This window comes from Urocampus carinirostris, chromosome 4, assembly GCF_059441175.1.
Source record: "Urocampus carinirostris isolate Australia breed hairy pipefish chromosome 4, RoL_Ucar_1.0, whole genome shotgun sequence".
In the NCBI taxonomy this organism is placed as follows: Eukaryota; Metazoa; Chordata; class Actinopteri; order Syngnathiformes; family Syngnathidae; genus Urocampus; species Urocampus carinirostris.
The window spans coordinates 5,135,028-5,149,677 of NC_142352.1; the positions used below are offsets into that span (position 1 = coordinate 5,135,028).

Sequence of the window (14,650 nt, forward strand, 5' to 3'; positions counted from 1 at the left end):
TAAATTGTAGCTTTTCAATGAAATGAAATGAAATGAAAATGAAACGATCTGCATTCATATAGCGCTTTTCAAGTCAATGACTTCCCAAAGCGCTTTACAATGTGCTCCACATTTCCCAATAGCGGCTTTGCAGCCATGTAAGGCGCTAACCTGCTTATTGGGGGTATTAGGGGTTCAGTGTCTTACCCAAGGACACTTTGACATGTAACACGGACGAGCAGGGATTCGGAATGGGATCCCCTGAACCAAGGACAATAATTCAAGTTAGTGCCTAAAAAAGTATCAAATCCATATCGATCGATAATGTATTAACTTGGATGGGATTGATACTAAAATTCCCAGTATCGCCCAACCTTACTAAAATGTTATAGGGATTTAAAAAATACTACTAATTACGATAGACCACATTCAGCTCAAGAACTACTTGTATTCATTATTACAAACATCAGACTATTTCAGCTTACAAGTTTGCCAAAGGTATTGTTTTCATTCCATTGTTGTTTGCCTGATTGGAAATAAATTGAGTCGATTTATATCGTGTACGTATTTTTTCCTCGTGACTAGTACTAAAAAAGCATGTTTCTATGGGACACGGTGCGAATGTTAAAGCCTAGAGCAGTAGTCCCCAAACTTTTTCCCGTGAGGGCCACATAACTTGTCCCTTCTCTGATGAGGGGCCGGGGTCAGTTTGTAACAGAAAAAGTGTGATGATTGTTTTCCAGAAAGCCACATTTAAATAACCCTTTCTGGATTCTTCACATAACAAAAGTCAGAAAATAAATAACACAATTAATGAAATAAAAAATAAACAAATAACCCTCTCTAGGCTCTTCACAGAAAAAAAGCCAGGATATAAATAACATTATTTATGAAATAAATAATAACCAAATAACCCTCTCTGGGTTCGTTTGTTTTATATATACCGTATTTTCCGCACTATAGGGCGCACCGGGTTATAGGGCGCAACCCCCAAAAATAGTTTTTGGTCCTATATCTTCCATAGATAAGGCGCACCGGATTATAAGGCGCTACAATGGGAACGTCGACAAAACAGTCAGATGGTTCAGTCCAACTGATTACCCCCTTAACATTCCCAAAGCTTGCAAAGAAGCAAATACGTGTCGTAGACACGTGCGGATGCGGTGTCCGTACGATGTCACTCAAATGCATCATTTCAAATATCATTCGGAAGGTTAAAGTCTTGGGATTCAAGAAATGCCAACCATTCCTTAGTTTCTATTTTCTTTTTCGCTCGCAACTTTACTGTGCATATGACAATAAACACTTGGAATTGAGTTGAATTCACTCAACTCATCACAGCAACATCAAGATCGTTCTGAAACAAGATACCGGGAAAATTTAAAGCCGCATAGCTCATTTAAGTTCTCACGTTCAATAATGATACGCAACCATGGTCTTCTTACAACCGTGAGTGAAGTAAATCCAGGAGAGTAAAATATTTACAAATACAGACTAATAAAACATGTTTCCTTATGGCGTACTTTAGCAAGCTGACTATTCAGAGTCATCTTTTTCGGCCAATTGCAGGGTTTGTTTTGGCCCTCTAGCCTATCCGAGGCTCCGAATAACTTCAGCCAATAGCCATCGATTTAACTGACGATTGACACATCTTTTTCGGCCAATTGCAGGGTTTGTTTTGGCCCTCTAGCCTATCCGAGGCTCCGAATAACTTCAGCCAATAGCGATCGATTCAAATGATGATTGACACATTGGATAGCCAATGAAACGCCGGTATATAAATCCCAGCATACACCGCAGACTACTCCACGTTCGGGGGAAAATCGAGTCGGCGGCTGTTGCGTAAGTTGCGAGACCTTGCGACTTAATATTGAGCCATATATAAGGTGCACTGTATTATAAGGCGCATGGTCAGCTTTTGAAAAAAAATAAAGGCTTTTAGGTGCGCCTTATAGTGCGGAAAAACCGGTATATATTTTTTTTTGTTCTTGTTGTTTTACCTGCAAAATAGATGGTAAATGTCAGTCTCACACAACACCATTTACTTGTTGACATTAAGAGTGATTCATTGAACACATCTCATTAAATTACGTGAGATCCCCTGCAACAAATACATGCAAAATAACATTGCCATCAATTGGTACTTTTCAAGAATCATTTAACAAAAACACCATAACTGTACCTTCCAAAACAACTCACTTTGTGTTTATATGGTAACCAAATATACATATTAACATCCCAGTACACTCTTAACCCAGTCCCGCATGACGTAGCGTACCTCACTCTGTTGCTTATGCTAACGGACGACTCACTCGTACTATTTCACTTTTTTGAAAACTACAGACATCACAAACAACCTTTACGAACATATTTTCACACATAATCCTCCTCACAGTAAGTATGTTACCAGTAAAAATATCTCACCTGCAAAATAGATGGTAAATGTCAGTCTCACACGACACCATTTACTTGTTGACATTAAGAGTGATTTATTGATCACGTCTCATGAAATCACGTGAGGCCCCAAACACCCTTCCCTGACCTGTGAGACTATGCCATCTAGTGGTGATATACTGGTACTTCACTTTTTCTACTTTACAAAACAACACCAAAATCCCAAAATATAACATTTTAACTAGTCAACGACCCTTGTTGCGCCGTATAAAATAGTTACTAACTAATAGTTAATTATGGAAATAGTTCATAACTAAGAAACATTTTATTGCAAAAGTCCAACTTTATTATCAAATACAAATACACATATATGAAAAAAAAATCTAAATGCTTTCTGGTACTGTTCAGGTGGCCGGACTAAATGTGGCCCACGGGCCGTAGTTTGGGGACCACTGGCCTAGAGGAATGTTGTCCTTTCTTGGATGTGACATGGCTGTGTTGCCAGAGGCTTCCAAGGAAAACACCTTCTAAACTGCTGACTTTGATAACAGAGGGCTGGATTGTTTTGATTTCTCGAATTTTGCCTGCCTGCATGTTTCTAGTCCCACGTGAGCATGTCGACTAATGACTCGTCTCGGAACATTTGTGCAAATGAAGGTTCCATAGCATGCCAAAAAGCTTTGATAGCGCTCGACTGAGACTCAGCTAACGTGCCCAGGGGGTCTTTTGCGTGTTTGTGATCGGGGGTTATTGGGGGCTGCAGGAAAGTGGGAATGTTTGTGGAGCTGCTGTGGGTGTCAGGATATGGGAGGGGAGAACACATTTCCTACTAGAACACGGGCCAACCACTACAAAAGCGGTGTTATAGTGGAACAAACATAAAGGGGCAAATAAAAAATAAAAAATAAATGACGCAAGTACAGTATTTTCTGCACTATAAGGCGGACCTAAAAGCCTTTATTTTTTCTAAAACTGACCATGCGCCTTATAATACAGTGCGCCTTATATATGGATCAATATTAAGTCGCAAAGTCTTGCAACTAAGGCAAGCAGCCGCCGACTAGATTTTCCCCCGAAGGCGAAGTCGTCCGCGGTGTATGCTGGGATTTATATACCGGCGTTTCATTTCCTAACCAATGTGTCAATCATTATTTGAATCAGTCACCCTAGGCTAAAGTTATTAGGAGGTAAAGGGGGCGGATCCTTTTTATCATTTACAGGCTCGCATAGGCTAAAGGGGCATAACAAAGCCTGCAATTGGCCAAAAAAGATGAATGTGAATCACACGTTGGGTTGCACTACGACATAGAGAAAACATTTTTTACTATTCTGTATTTGTAAATATTTTACTCTCCTGGATTTACTACACTCACGGTTGTAAGAAGACCATGGTTACGTACCATTATTGAACGTGATGGCTGCAAGAGAACTTAGGTGAGCTATGCGGCTTTATATTTTCCCGGTATATTGTTTTACAACGATCTTGATGTTTCTGTGATGAGTCTATTTTTAAACTAAATTCAATTCAAAGTGTTTATTGTCATATGCACAGTCAAGAACCCCGTTTCCCTGCACAATAAAATTGCTGTCCACACAGTTGCCAGCAAAAAACAAAATGGAAACTAAGAAATGTTTGGCATTTCTTGAATCCCAAGACTTTAACCTTCCGAATGATATTTGGAACGATGCATTTGAGTGATTGGTGACATCGTACAGACACTGTTTCCGTACGTGTCTGAGACACGTATTTGCTTCTTTGCAAGCTTTCGGAATGTTAAGGGGGTAATAAGTTTGACTGAACTATCTGACTGTTTTGTCGACGTTCCCATTGTAGCGCCTTATAATCCGGTGCGCCTTATGTATGGAAAATATAGTACCAAAAACTATTTTTTGGGGGTGCGGCCTATAACCCGGTGCGCCTTATAGTGCGGAAAATACGGTAGTTTAGTGCAGGCAACCCAAAATGTTGAAAGAGCCATATTGGACCACAAAAAAACAAGCTTTTTTGTCATGATTGCCGATTCAAGGCACCTGTGACTGCCCAATTGGCGCCAATAGCCCTGAGAGCTGGTTGGCTAAAAGACTCCTTCTAAACCCCCGGCTTTCCGCCAGATCGTTGCGTACCGATGCTCCCAGCTCGGCAAGCTCTCACGTTCAGACACTTTTCCTGCCCTGTTTTTCTCTGCCTGATACCCGTTGCCAACGTGTTTCCAGACCTGACTGCCCTGTTCCGCCTTCCCGATATCCGACCTGTTTTGCCCCGCTGCCTGCCTGACACCTGTTGCCAACCTCGTTTCCGAACTCGATACCGCCCTGCTCTCCCGTCCCGGCTAACGACTAGTATTCCTGCAAGTCTACGATCATCCTCGCTCAACACGGAAGTGCCATTTTCGCGTTTCCCGCCACCTGCCACCCGTGTCTGTTGGTCCTCAGATCGTGGAAGTAAGCCCTTCTCTCCCTATTATCAATAAAAAATGAGTAAACGAACGCTACTGGTTCCTGTCTCCGTCCCTGGCCTGTGACACTTTGCATTTATCTAAGTTCTCTAGGCAGAGAAGCCACCATTTCACATCACAAACACTGGTCTACTAGTTATCCCAAGACTCAAGAAGAAATCTGCTGGTTCGAGAGTGTTCTGTGGAATTCTCTGCTACTGACATTCAATATCTGCAACATCAGTGAAAGTGTTTAAATGTAGGCTTAAAACACACTTATTTTCAATAGCTTATGAATGATGTTCACCTCATACTCTTGTCTTTTTTGTATTTACAATAAGATAAATGCAGGGGAAATGTCACGACCAGAAGGGAACCAGGACCCAAATGCGTAGCGTTAACCATAAGTTTATTGATGGATAGCGATCTGGTGCTCGTTGGACGCGGGAAGCAGGCCGCTCACACAATCGGATCGAGATCCAAATACGGATGTGGATCTTCCGGAGCAGGAGATGGCGGTGTCAAGGAGGGGAAAAACAGGTCGATAACCGGGACAGGAGAGCATAAACGTGGTCAGGATCAAAAACAGTTCGTAAGCTGGGACGAGAGTGTCAAGGAACAGACCGGAGGCAGGAAATGTGAACTCATTTGCGTTACGATCTGTTACTTTTATTCAGAAAATAAAAGTTGTCCAACACGCAGGGACCAAAGACAAAACAAAAACAGGCTTACAGGCAATCACTCAGAACAAACGGGCACGAACAGGTCTTCAAGAAAGAAAGGCAGTAACTCAGAAAAAACGGGCATGAACAGGTTTTTCCTTGAGTCAAACAAAACAATGGTATGGCAACGGGCAGTCCCAAAACTAGCCCTTAAGAGCCCCACACGCAATTAAGTCAATCTGTGTCAGCCGGTGTCAAGGGGCGGGACCACCTGGGTGTCATGGCGACCATGCAGGACATGACAGAGAGAGTAAACGTGGTCGGTATGCGTGGGTTTCCTGCGGGCACTTCGGTTTCCTCCCACATTCCAAAAACATGCATTTGAGGTTAATTGGCCAGTCCAAATGGTCCCTAGGTGTGAATGTGAGTGGATGGTTGTCTGTCTCTGTGTACCCTGCGACTGGATGGCGACCATTCAGGGTGTCTCCTGCCCACTGCCTGAAGATAGCTGTAATGGGCTCCGCGACCCTACTGAGGATAAGCGGTACAGATAATGGATGGATGGGTTCCAAAAATGACAAAAGGTATTTCAGGTATGTGAACCCCTACAATGAACACCAAAGAGCCTAGTTCAAAAGAAGTGTGTATAGTATATAAGGAATGAAAGATTCACAAAGATTGGTTGTTAGAAGTGAATTTTAAAGAAATGTAATCACAAAGACCTTTCTTTCTCAATAAAACAAGATGAAAAGAGGCAAATAGTTGTGTCTATCTGATCCTTCACGAGCACCGATAAAGCTCGTTCAAACCTGTAAATCATGCATTTTGAAGAACGTTCTGCACGTGTATGACTCAGAGAAACTCATTGCTTGTTTCCTTTCCCTGAGCAACGTGTTTCAAGCATGTGTTCATTGTGTAAGTATACCCGCTCACTGTTACCAATTAAACCCTCACATCTGCTCGTCATTAAAGCGGTAGAAGTTTAAAAGGATAAGCAATAGTGTAATAGCGGGCATATAAACCCCTGTCGCTTGCATATGTCGGCTATACAAGTGCCAAAGCGTTGCAGTGTTAGGACTCCAACAAGTTGTGAGAAGTGAGGTGTATTTTACAGTACATGCCTTTGCAGATGGTAATGTTGATTCTGGAGGCCTCGCAGAGGGCTGGCCCGCTCCAGGCCAGGAAACATCACTAGCACTAGGGCCATGTGGGACCTCTCCTTAAAAAAAGAGAAGAGAAAAAAAAACATTTGAGATTTTCTTCATAGCTCATAGTAGGCAATCAGGCAAATAGAAACTGGTAGAGCAGGCAGGCAGGAGCGCCTGTAAAGTAAAACGGCAGTGTTTTTCACCTTCCGATCGTTCGTCAGGAGAAGACCCACAGATGTGCCTGAGGAGAAGCCTTGCAACACCTCGAGGTCACCGACAGAGAAAACCCCGGAGCCAGGATACTCATGTTTTTTTGACAGTGTTACAGGTGTTTTGAGTCGGAAGTCACAATGCTGCCTGTCATTTGTTTACTGTTTATCGTCGTGGGATTCGGGCAGACCCAGAGTCAGAGCCGGAGTCAGAGCCCCAGACAGGACGGCTCGACCGCCCCGTGGCGTCAGGTGATCCAGTGGGAGGACAACGGTCGCACGTTCAGCCTGCTCAACAGCGGGTCCGAATTTGTTCCCGCCGGGAGCGGCACAAGGGACCAGGATCACCGAATAGTGGTTGCCGACACCCGCCGTCGGTCGCCCCGCCGACCTCAAGGTAGCAATGTCCGCAGACAAGCTCCTTCACGGGGATCTTCTGAGACGACCCGTGGTCAGGCTAGGCATCCATTCGGATTTGGGCAAGTGCCCGATAACTGGAGGCAAACTTCAGGCTCCACGGGTGGGGTACCTTTCCAACGATCCTCTGGTACCCGAGTCAGGCAATCTACAGGGTCGTCGTCTTCATACCCTTCATCCCCTTATAACATACCATCCTATCCTCAATATCCTGTTCCTCAACAGCCTGTATATCAACCCGTGCCCTTTGAGCCCAGTTACGAGGGACCATACAGGAGCTATGAGCCACCCTTTCAACCCGTACCCGGAGGGAGTTATGCCGGTGGATCGTACACAGGAGCGCAGGGGTACACTGGAGGGGTGTACGCCGTAGGCCCGGTCCTTCCTGGCTCCCAACCTGAATTCACAGATGATGGCTACAGTTTCTACCAGTCCTATAGCTATGGGTCCAACCCCGCAGCCGCTCCACAAGCTGCCCAGCCACCGTTTTCAGACAGCCTGGACCGCAGATATTCCCACAGCCTCTACAATGAGGACCCTGCTGCCTCCGTTCCTGAAAGCAGAGTGGACCAGGAAGGACCAGGGGGCCAAGCACCAGTACGGAGTCCCCAATATGAACAGTTCCCACCATTTGCAAGACCACAACCTCCCTTTTTACAGCCTGTCGCACCTGGCAGAATCTCCCCAAACTCTGCCATTGAGCAAACTAACGTCGGGGGTATATACCAACAGGAACAAAGAGGTAAAACAAACTCCTTTATTTGTGGTGCATGTGGGAGGTGTTTGCAAAAATGACATTAGGTTTTGGAAGTTTGCTCTCCAGTGAAGGTTAGAGGTTTGAAGAAGACTCTTAAGTTCTTTAAATATTTCTAAGTCTGACAGACTAATACCTCACTCTCTGCAACTATAGGGATTTTGCCTCTCTTGTGGCAATTCGTTATCGGAATTTGTATGATACAGACGTATAGCGCCTGTCCTCCTAAATAAATAATCACATTTGAGCATGTTTATCTGATGTCTTTAGGAAACATTGTAAGAGACAGACTCATTTGTTCTGGGGCGAATCAGGCGGACCTATTTTTGTATTTCGTTTTTTTGTTTTTTTTCAATGAAAGAGCAGCACACAAGATTTACTGTTTGCATTTGAGTGAGTTTCTCTGTTCTTCACGTTGAATCTGGGGATGGCGATGGTGACCTCATTGCGTCTGGTGAGAGGTGGGGCTCCTTCGTGGGCTTGGGGACAAGAGAGGGTAAACAAGACTTGAAAGGAGTGGACCGGGGTTTATACAACGAACCGCTTCTCCCCAGAAAGAAAGGTGACATAGAAAGTCCTTGCAAATGCTTAAAATGGCACAAAGAACAACTAGCAGTCGTGAAGTAGCGAAGATGAATTGTTTACCTATGGCAAATGATGTGAGCTTCCAATGTTTCTAATGACGACTGCTGTTACTGCTAATCATAGAAAAAGCAGTTTTAAGTCTTTGGGTCTACCCTCATCCCTGCAAAAGATTCATTCCTTCAGCACCCAACAGACTCAGGGCGGAAAGTGACATCATGCTAACATATGTCTTAGCCAGCCGTCAGTCGTTACTCCGGCACAGTTGGTGAGGTTATGGGAGCAACAGAGGTATTGCACGTGCTTCATAGAGAACAAGGGGAGGTCTTTGAATGATGGGACTGTCAGTTCCTTGGTAAAAGGTAAACTGGGACTAACTTAACCATAAAACAGGATATGACTCGGAAACAAAAGAAAAAAAAGCAGAAATCAAATGGACACACACATTGACAAGACACGAATGGCTGAAAGAGCCAATAGGTTTACACAAGAGACCAAGCTGATGAGAACAGATGGTAATAAAAACCTAACAATTGAGACATTGAAAGAAAACGCATGAGAAGACAAAGCAAACATTTCAAAAGAGTCAACCGAAGCCAACATGGCAGGAACAAGTGTCCGCTTGGTTTGTTTGAACCTATTCAAAGAGACCTTGGGCTTTTTTTTTGCAATTCGAAAGAGTTCCTAGATGTCTTTAGCAATTTGCTTTTGCTTGTGCCAATCTCTTACATAGAAACCAATGGAGACAGCAAATTTCAGTGTCTTTATGAGACATGGGCTCATGTTACTTCAAGTCAAGTCAAGTCATGTGTATTTGTATAGCCCTTAATCACAAAGAGTCTCAAAGGGCTGCACGGATCAAAGACTATTGAAAACTACAGACTATTATGACACCATCCCCTGATATTGTCAACATAAAATATAGGTTATTCATATGCTATATAATAGAAGTGTGTTTTAAGCTTAGATTTAAACATTTCCACTGAGGTTGCAGATCGAATCTCAGGGGTAAGAGCATTCCACAGCACCAGGGCCCGAATGGAGAACGCTCTCCAACCTGCGGATTTCTTCTTGGCTCTTGGGATCACTAGTAGACCAGCATTTTTATAGCGAAGGCTCCAGACCATAACATAGGGGGAACTTAAATCTGAAAGATATGAGGGAGCAAGTCCATGCATGATTGTATACTACCACCAGAACCTTAAAACCACATCATAGGCTACAGGTGTTTTGAGTCGGAAGTCACAATGCTGCCTGTCATTTGTTTACTGTTTATCGTCGTGGGATTCGGGCAGACCCAGAGTCAGAGCCGGAGTCAGAGCCCCAGACAGGACGGCTCGACCGCCCCGTGGCGTCAGGTGATCCAGTGGGAGGACAACGGTCGCACGTTCAGCCTGCTCAACAGCGGGTCCGAATTTGTTCCCGCCGGGAGCGGCACAAGGGACCAGGATCACCGGGGTCATGTTATCAAACTTTCTTGTCTTGGTTAAAAGCCTTGCTGTAGCATTTTGTACTAGCTGAAGGCTTTTGATTTATATTTCTTTACTAAAAGACAAAATTATCATTTGCGTTTAGGGTAGGCTTTGGGCCAAGTAGACAATAACGTATTACTACAACACAGTTATCAGAGGGACATCAAACAGGGCTATGTATTTAAACTTGACACTTGGTCTCCACTTCATTGCACCCGGCTTTACTCTTCCTCAAATAAAATATTCATAAACAAAGCCACTGGCCATCATGACAAAGAATAATGAGACAATAATTGGCACTGATTAATTCATTAAGTCCGCTGCAAAGCATTCTAAGTTATTTGCCTCATTAGTTATAGCATGATAGTACAGTAGAAGACTACTAATGATAGAGTGCAACAGACTTTATTAGTTTTATGATGTCTAAAGCCCGCTGCAGCCTAAAGCAAATGTAATAGGTTGGGGTGTGCCAGGTCACAGCGTTGCAGTGGTGTCACAGACCAGAAACGGACACAGGACCCAATAGCGCTCGTTTTCTCAGTTTTTTTTAATAAAGCGGGAGAGCAGGGCTTGCTTCCACGATCCGATGGCTGACGGACAAGAGGATCGGGCGTTGCGGAAGTGGCTCTTCCGTGTCTAGCGAGGGGGATCGAAAACAGGCGGGAATTACAAGTCGATGGCTGGGACTGGAGAGCAAAGGCGGTGTCAAGTTCGGAAACGAGGTCGGCAACAGGAGGCAGGCAGGTAACGGGGCAAAACAGATCAGGTAACAGGCAGGCAGAACGGGGCAAGGTCAGGTCTGGAAACAGGTTGGCAAAGAAGATCAGGCAGAGAAAAGCAGGGCAGGAACAGAGTCGGACGTAAAGGCTTACTCAGCTGGTGGCAACAGTTCGCATAACGGGGTTTAAAAAGAGTACATCAGCCAATCAGCTGTCCAGGCTGTTGGCGCCAATTAAGCAGTCGCTGGTGCTCTCAATTGGTAATCTTGACAAGTGGACATTTTACCACCATCACTGAAGAAAATCCAAGTTTACAGGTTATAATAGGAGAGAGGCACAACCTACAGTCTGCCATCGTACCTGTGGTTTAGAAGTAAGATCAGGCCTAAAAAATACAGCCGGACCGAGACTTGTTGGTATTAAAGCCAGACCTAGCCCGAGCTTGACGAACTAACTTGATTTGAGAGACTGAGTCTCTGCAAACCTGAATTTTCATATTTTGAGAGGACTCGGGGTAATTTTGGCCACTTTACCCCCTTGCGCAAGCCCGCTTATCTGGGTCCGATGGTTCTGCTGCACTGCTCGGGAGGAGAACGTAATCCATTGCGCAGATTATTTACCGTGTGACACTTGAAGCCTGTCTTTTGAAATAAAATCATTAAACAAGACTGTATAAACATTTAAAATTTTATAAATCTGCGTCTGCCCATAAACTTCAACAGTTATCACCTCCTTAAAACAAAGAGAAGACGGGTAGATTACGGGGTATTGCATCTGTTACATATATGTAATAATAACTTTTGTTCTTTTTTGTTGAAATTCCTGCTGAAATAGGTTTGTACAGTTTGTGTATAAGTGTCCTGCAATGACGAGTCCAACAGCGCCATCTGCTGGTATGGGGTAGGGTTTAGTTCAGCCTCTGATTTTATGACCGGAACAGGGGATATTGTTAGCAGTCTCCAACGCGCTGCTAACGATAAGCCACGACTTTTTGGTGCTCCGCGAAAAGTTAATTGACAACATTAAAACCACAACTGACAAATCTTGCAACATACACAGTAACATAATCGATGTTGTTGAGGTGTTTGGATTTAATTTCGTTTTGTTTCTGTCGCTATTATGATAGTTGCTGTACGTTGCACTGTAATGAAAGGCTAATTTCCTTCATGGATGTCGAAATCCAGCGGAGGTGCTGACCACATGGTGTGTGTATGTGGTGTCGCTCATTGCAGTCTCCAGCGCGCTGCTAACGTAACTGAAATAAAAGCCTCATTATCCAGTTCATCCTGTATGTGGGACGGGTACACCGCAGTTACAGATAATTAAAAAAAAAAGTCAGCAAGAGAGAAGCGTGGCCAAAACCGGAACGCAATGATTAATAACTTTCACCCCGACTACATTTTAGGTCAGGCTCGGACTTAAGATACTCCTTTTAATGTGGCTAGTTTACAGGCTGGGGGCATTGTTGCTGTCATGCAGTTTCTGGACAAATTTTCAACATGTTACCGAGTGTTTACTATCTGTGTACTGTAATGCTAGATCTAATTCACCCTGGTCATCCTGAAAGGGGGATTACCATTGTGAGGTCCCTTCTCAAGGTTTCTCTTTTTCCTCACGCTGATGTTTTGAGTTGTTCCTTGCCTGCATGTTGGTTTAAGATCAGATAATTGTGTCATTGTAATCCTGTGCTGTCCTTTGAGACATTCTTGTGATTAAGGGCGTCATAAATAAATGTGACATTGACTTGACTTGACTACAAGCAAACGACATAGAGCTTTGACGCCATAGACTTTTTTTCTGTGAGGTGACATGCTAACAGGCTAGCTCATCATTTCTTGTGGTCGAGTACAAATTAAGAGAACAAGATGACGTCATTCCCAGCTGCCAGACTTGGACGAAACAGTCCAATGTGACCTACAAGAATTGTAAAACTCATTTTCCTTCCCGTGGTTTATAAGGAGACTCGGCGTGCTGAACGATGAGTCACTTGTTCGTTTTTAATTTGACCTTAAAAAATGCAAAGTACTCTGATGTGTCGTTTCTCGGCAGCTCGTCGTCTTTAGCTTAAAAGTATTTTAAAGCCTGGCCCGAGCATTCCTTTTTACAACGTCTTCGATGTATAATGTGCCTGGCAAGGTCTCCAAAGCGTGGCCCACTTAGCGGCTAATATGTGGCATTGTCACACGCTGTTGAGAGCCGATCAGCTTTTGGTCCCCCCCAAACACTTCATCGCTATAAAAGAAACCCAATTTCTCATTTCGAAAGATTAGCGGGGGCAGAGAACAAAGTCTTTTCATGGGTGGCAGAGAGTTTGAGAGATTGAAAAAAAAAATCTAGACCGCAATGGTCTCACTTGGATCGTACCATGTTTCCATGGGCTGCCCCTGGAAGTGTGTCCTGTCCCTCTGTATCGGCCTCAAACGGCGAGTGAGCGCAAAAAAAAGGATGTTTGCGTAAGAAGCCAGTGAGCCGGAGCGTTTTTTTTAAACTCACCTGCATGCTAAACACTCAGCAAACACAACATGTCAAAACTTCTTACGCGGTTCCCAGAAACACACCACAAACAATTTTCAAGTGCGATAGTGACTGCTTTAAAACAGTATCATAAAAGAAATTGCACAGATGGATTGAAATGAAATGAAATGATCTGCATTTATATAGCGCTTTTCAAGTCAATGACTTCCCAAAGCGCTTTACAATGTGCTTCACATTTCCCAAAAGCGGCCGTGCAACCATGTAAGGCGCTAACCTGCTTATTGGGGGTATTAGGGGTTCAGTGTCTTACCCAAGGACACTTTGACATGTAACACGGAGGAGCCGGGATTCGAACTGCGATCTTTTGATCCCAAGATGAGCCCTCTACCTCCTGAGCTACTGCCGCCCCGATTCTGTAAAGTCGAGTATGACTTTGCAGCACCAACAAAGAAGACATCAAGCAAGCAATGAAGCAAAGGATGAGCCTAAAGAATTAACATGAACAAGTAGTCTGGCAGGGCAGCACGGCGGGGCAGTGGTTAGCACGTGTGCGGCACAGTTCTAAGGTCCGGGAACTTCCTGTGTGGGTTCAAATCCAGCTACCGGACTTACTGTGCGGAGTTTGTATGTTCTCCCCGTGGTTGCGTGGGTTTCCTCCGGGCACTCCGGTTTCCTCCCACATTCCAAAAACATGCATTTCAGGTGGATTGGCGGGTCCAAATTGTCCCTAGGTGTGAATGAGCGAGCGAGTTGTCTGTCCCTGTGTGCCCTGCGATTGGTTGGCAACAAGTTCAGGGTGTCACCTGCCCACTGCCCGATGATTGCTGGGATGGGCTCCAGCACCCCCGCGACCCTACTGAGGATAAGCAGTGCAGCTAATGAGATGAGATGAGAAGTAGTCTGACAATGACGGACCAGGTAGATAGATAGCTAGATAGCTAGATAGATAGATAGATAGATAGATAGCTAGATAGATAGATAGATAGATAGATAGATAGATAGATAGATAGATAGATAGATAGATAGATAGATAGATAGATAGATAGATAGATAGATAGATAGATAGATAGATAGATAGATAGATAGATAGATAGATAGATAGATAGATGGATAGATGGATACTTTATTCATCCCCATGGGGAAATCTACACTTCCAGCAGTATCCTTTTGTTGTGTATTAACAGGATGGCTTTGGGGTACTGTGTTTTAGTTTAGTAACAGCGGAGTGGATGACCTCACACGCTAGGCCAAAAGTTCGACTTCCCTGCAGCAGATGGAAATCTTTGTGCCCAGGGTTACACCACCTCATGTTCACGTAGATAGTTATTCCACCTCCTCTCCGCTTCCCATAGGCTTTAGTGTCTATGTCTGCCCTAACAGCGCTGAAGCCGGGTAGCTCCACGT

At 44.2% G+C, this 14,650-nt stretch overlaps 1 protein-coding gene across 2 annotated transcripts in view; it reads left to right on the forward strand.

Moving 5' to 3' along the window:
* Positions 1-6,767: 6,767 nt before the first annotated feature.
* loxl1 (lysyl oxidase-like 1) overlaps positions 6,768-14,650 on the forward strand; it is a 42,994-nt gene continuing 35,111 nt past the window's right edge. For both annotated transcript variants that reach the window (XM_088333505.1, XM_088333506.1), the window contains exon 1: positions 6,768-7,986. In XM_088333505.1, the coding sequence (XP_088189631.1) occupies positions 6,969-7,986 (1,018 nt within the window). In that variant the 5' untranslated portion in view covers positions 6,768-6,968. The remainder of the gene's footprint in view (positions 7,987-14,650) is intronic.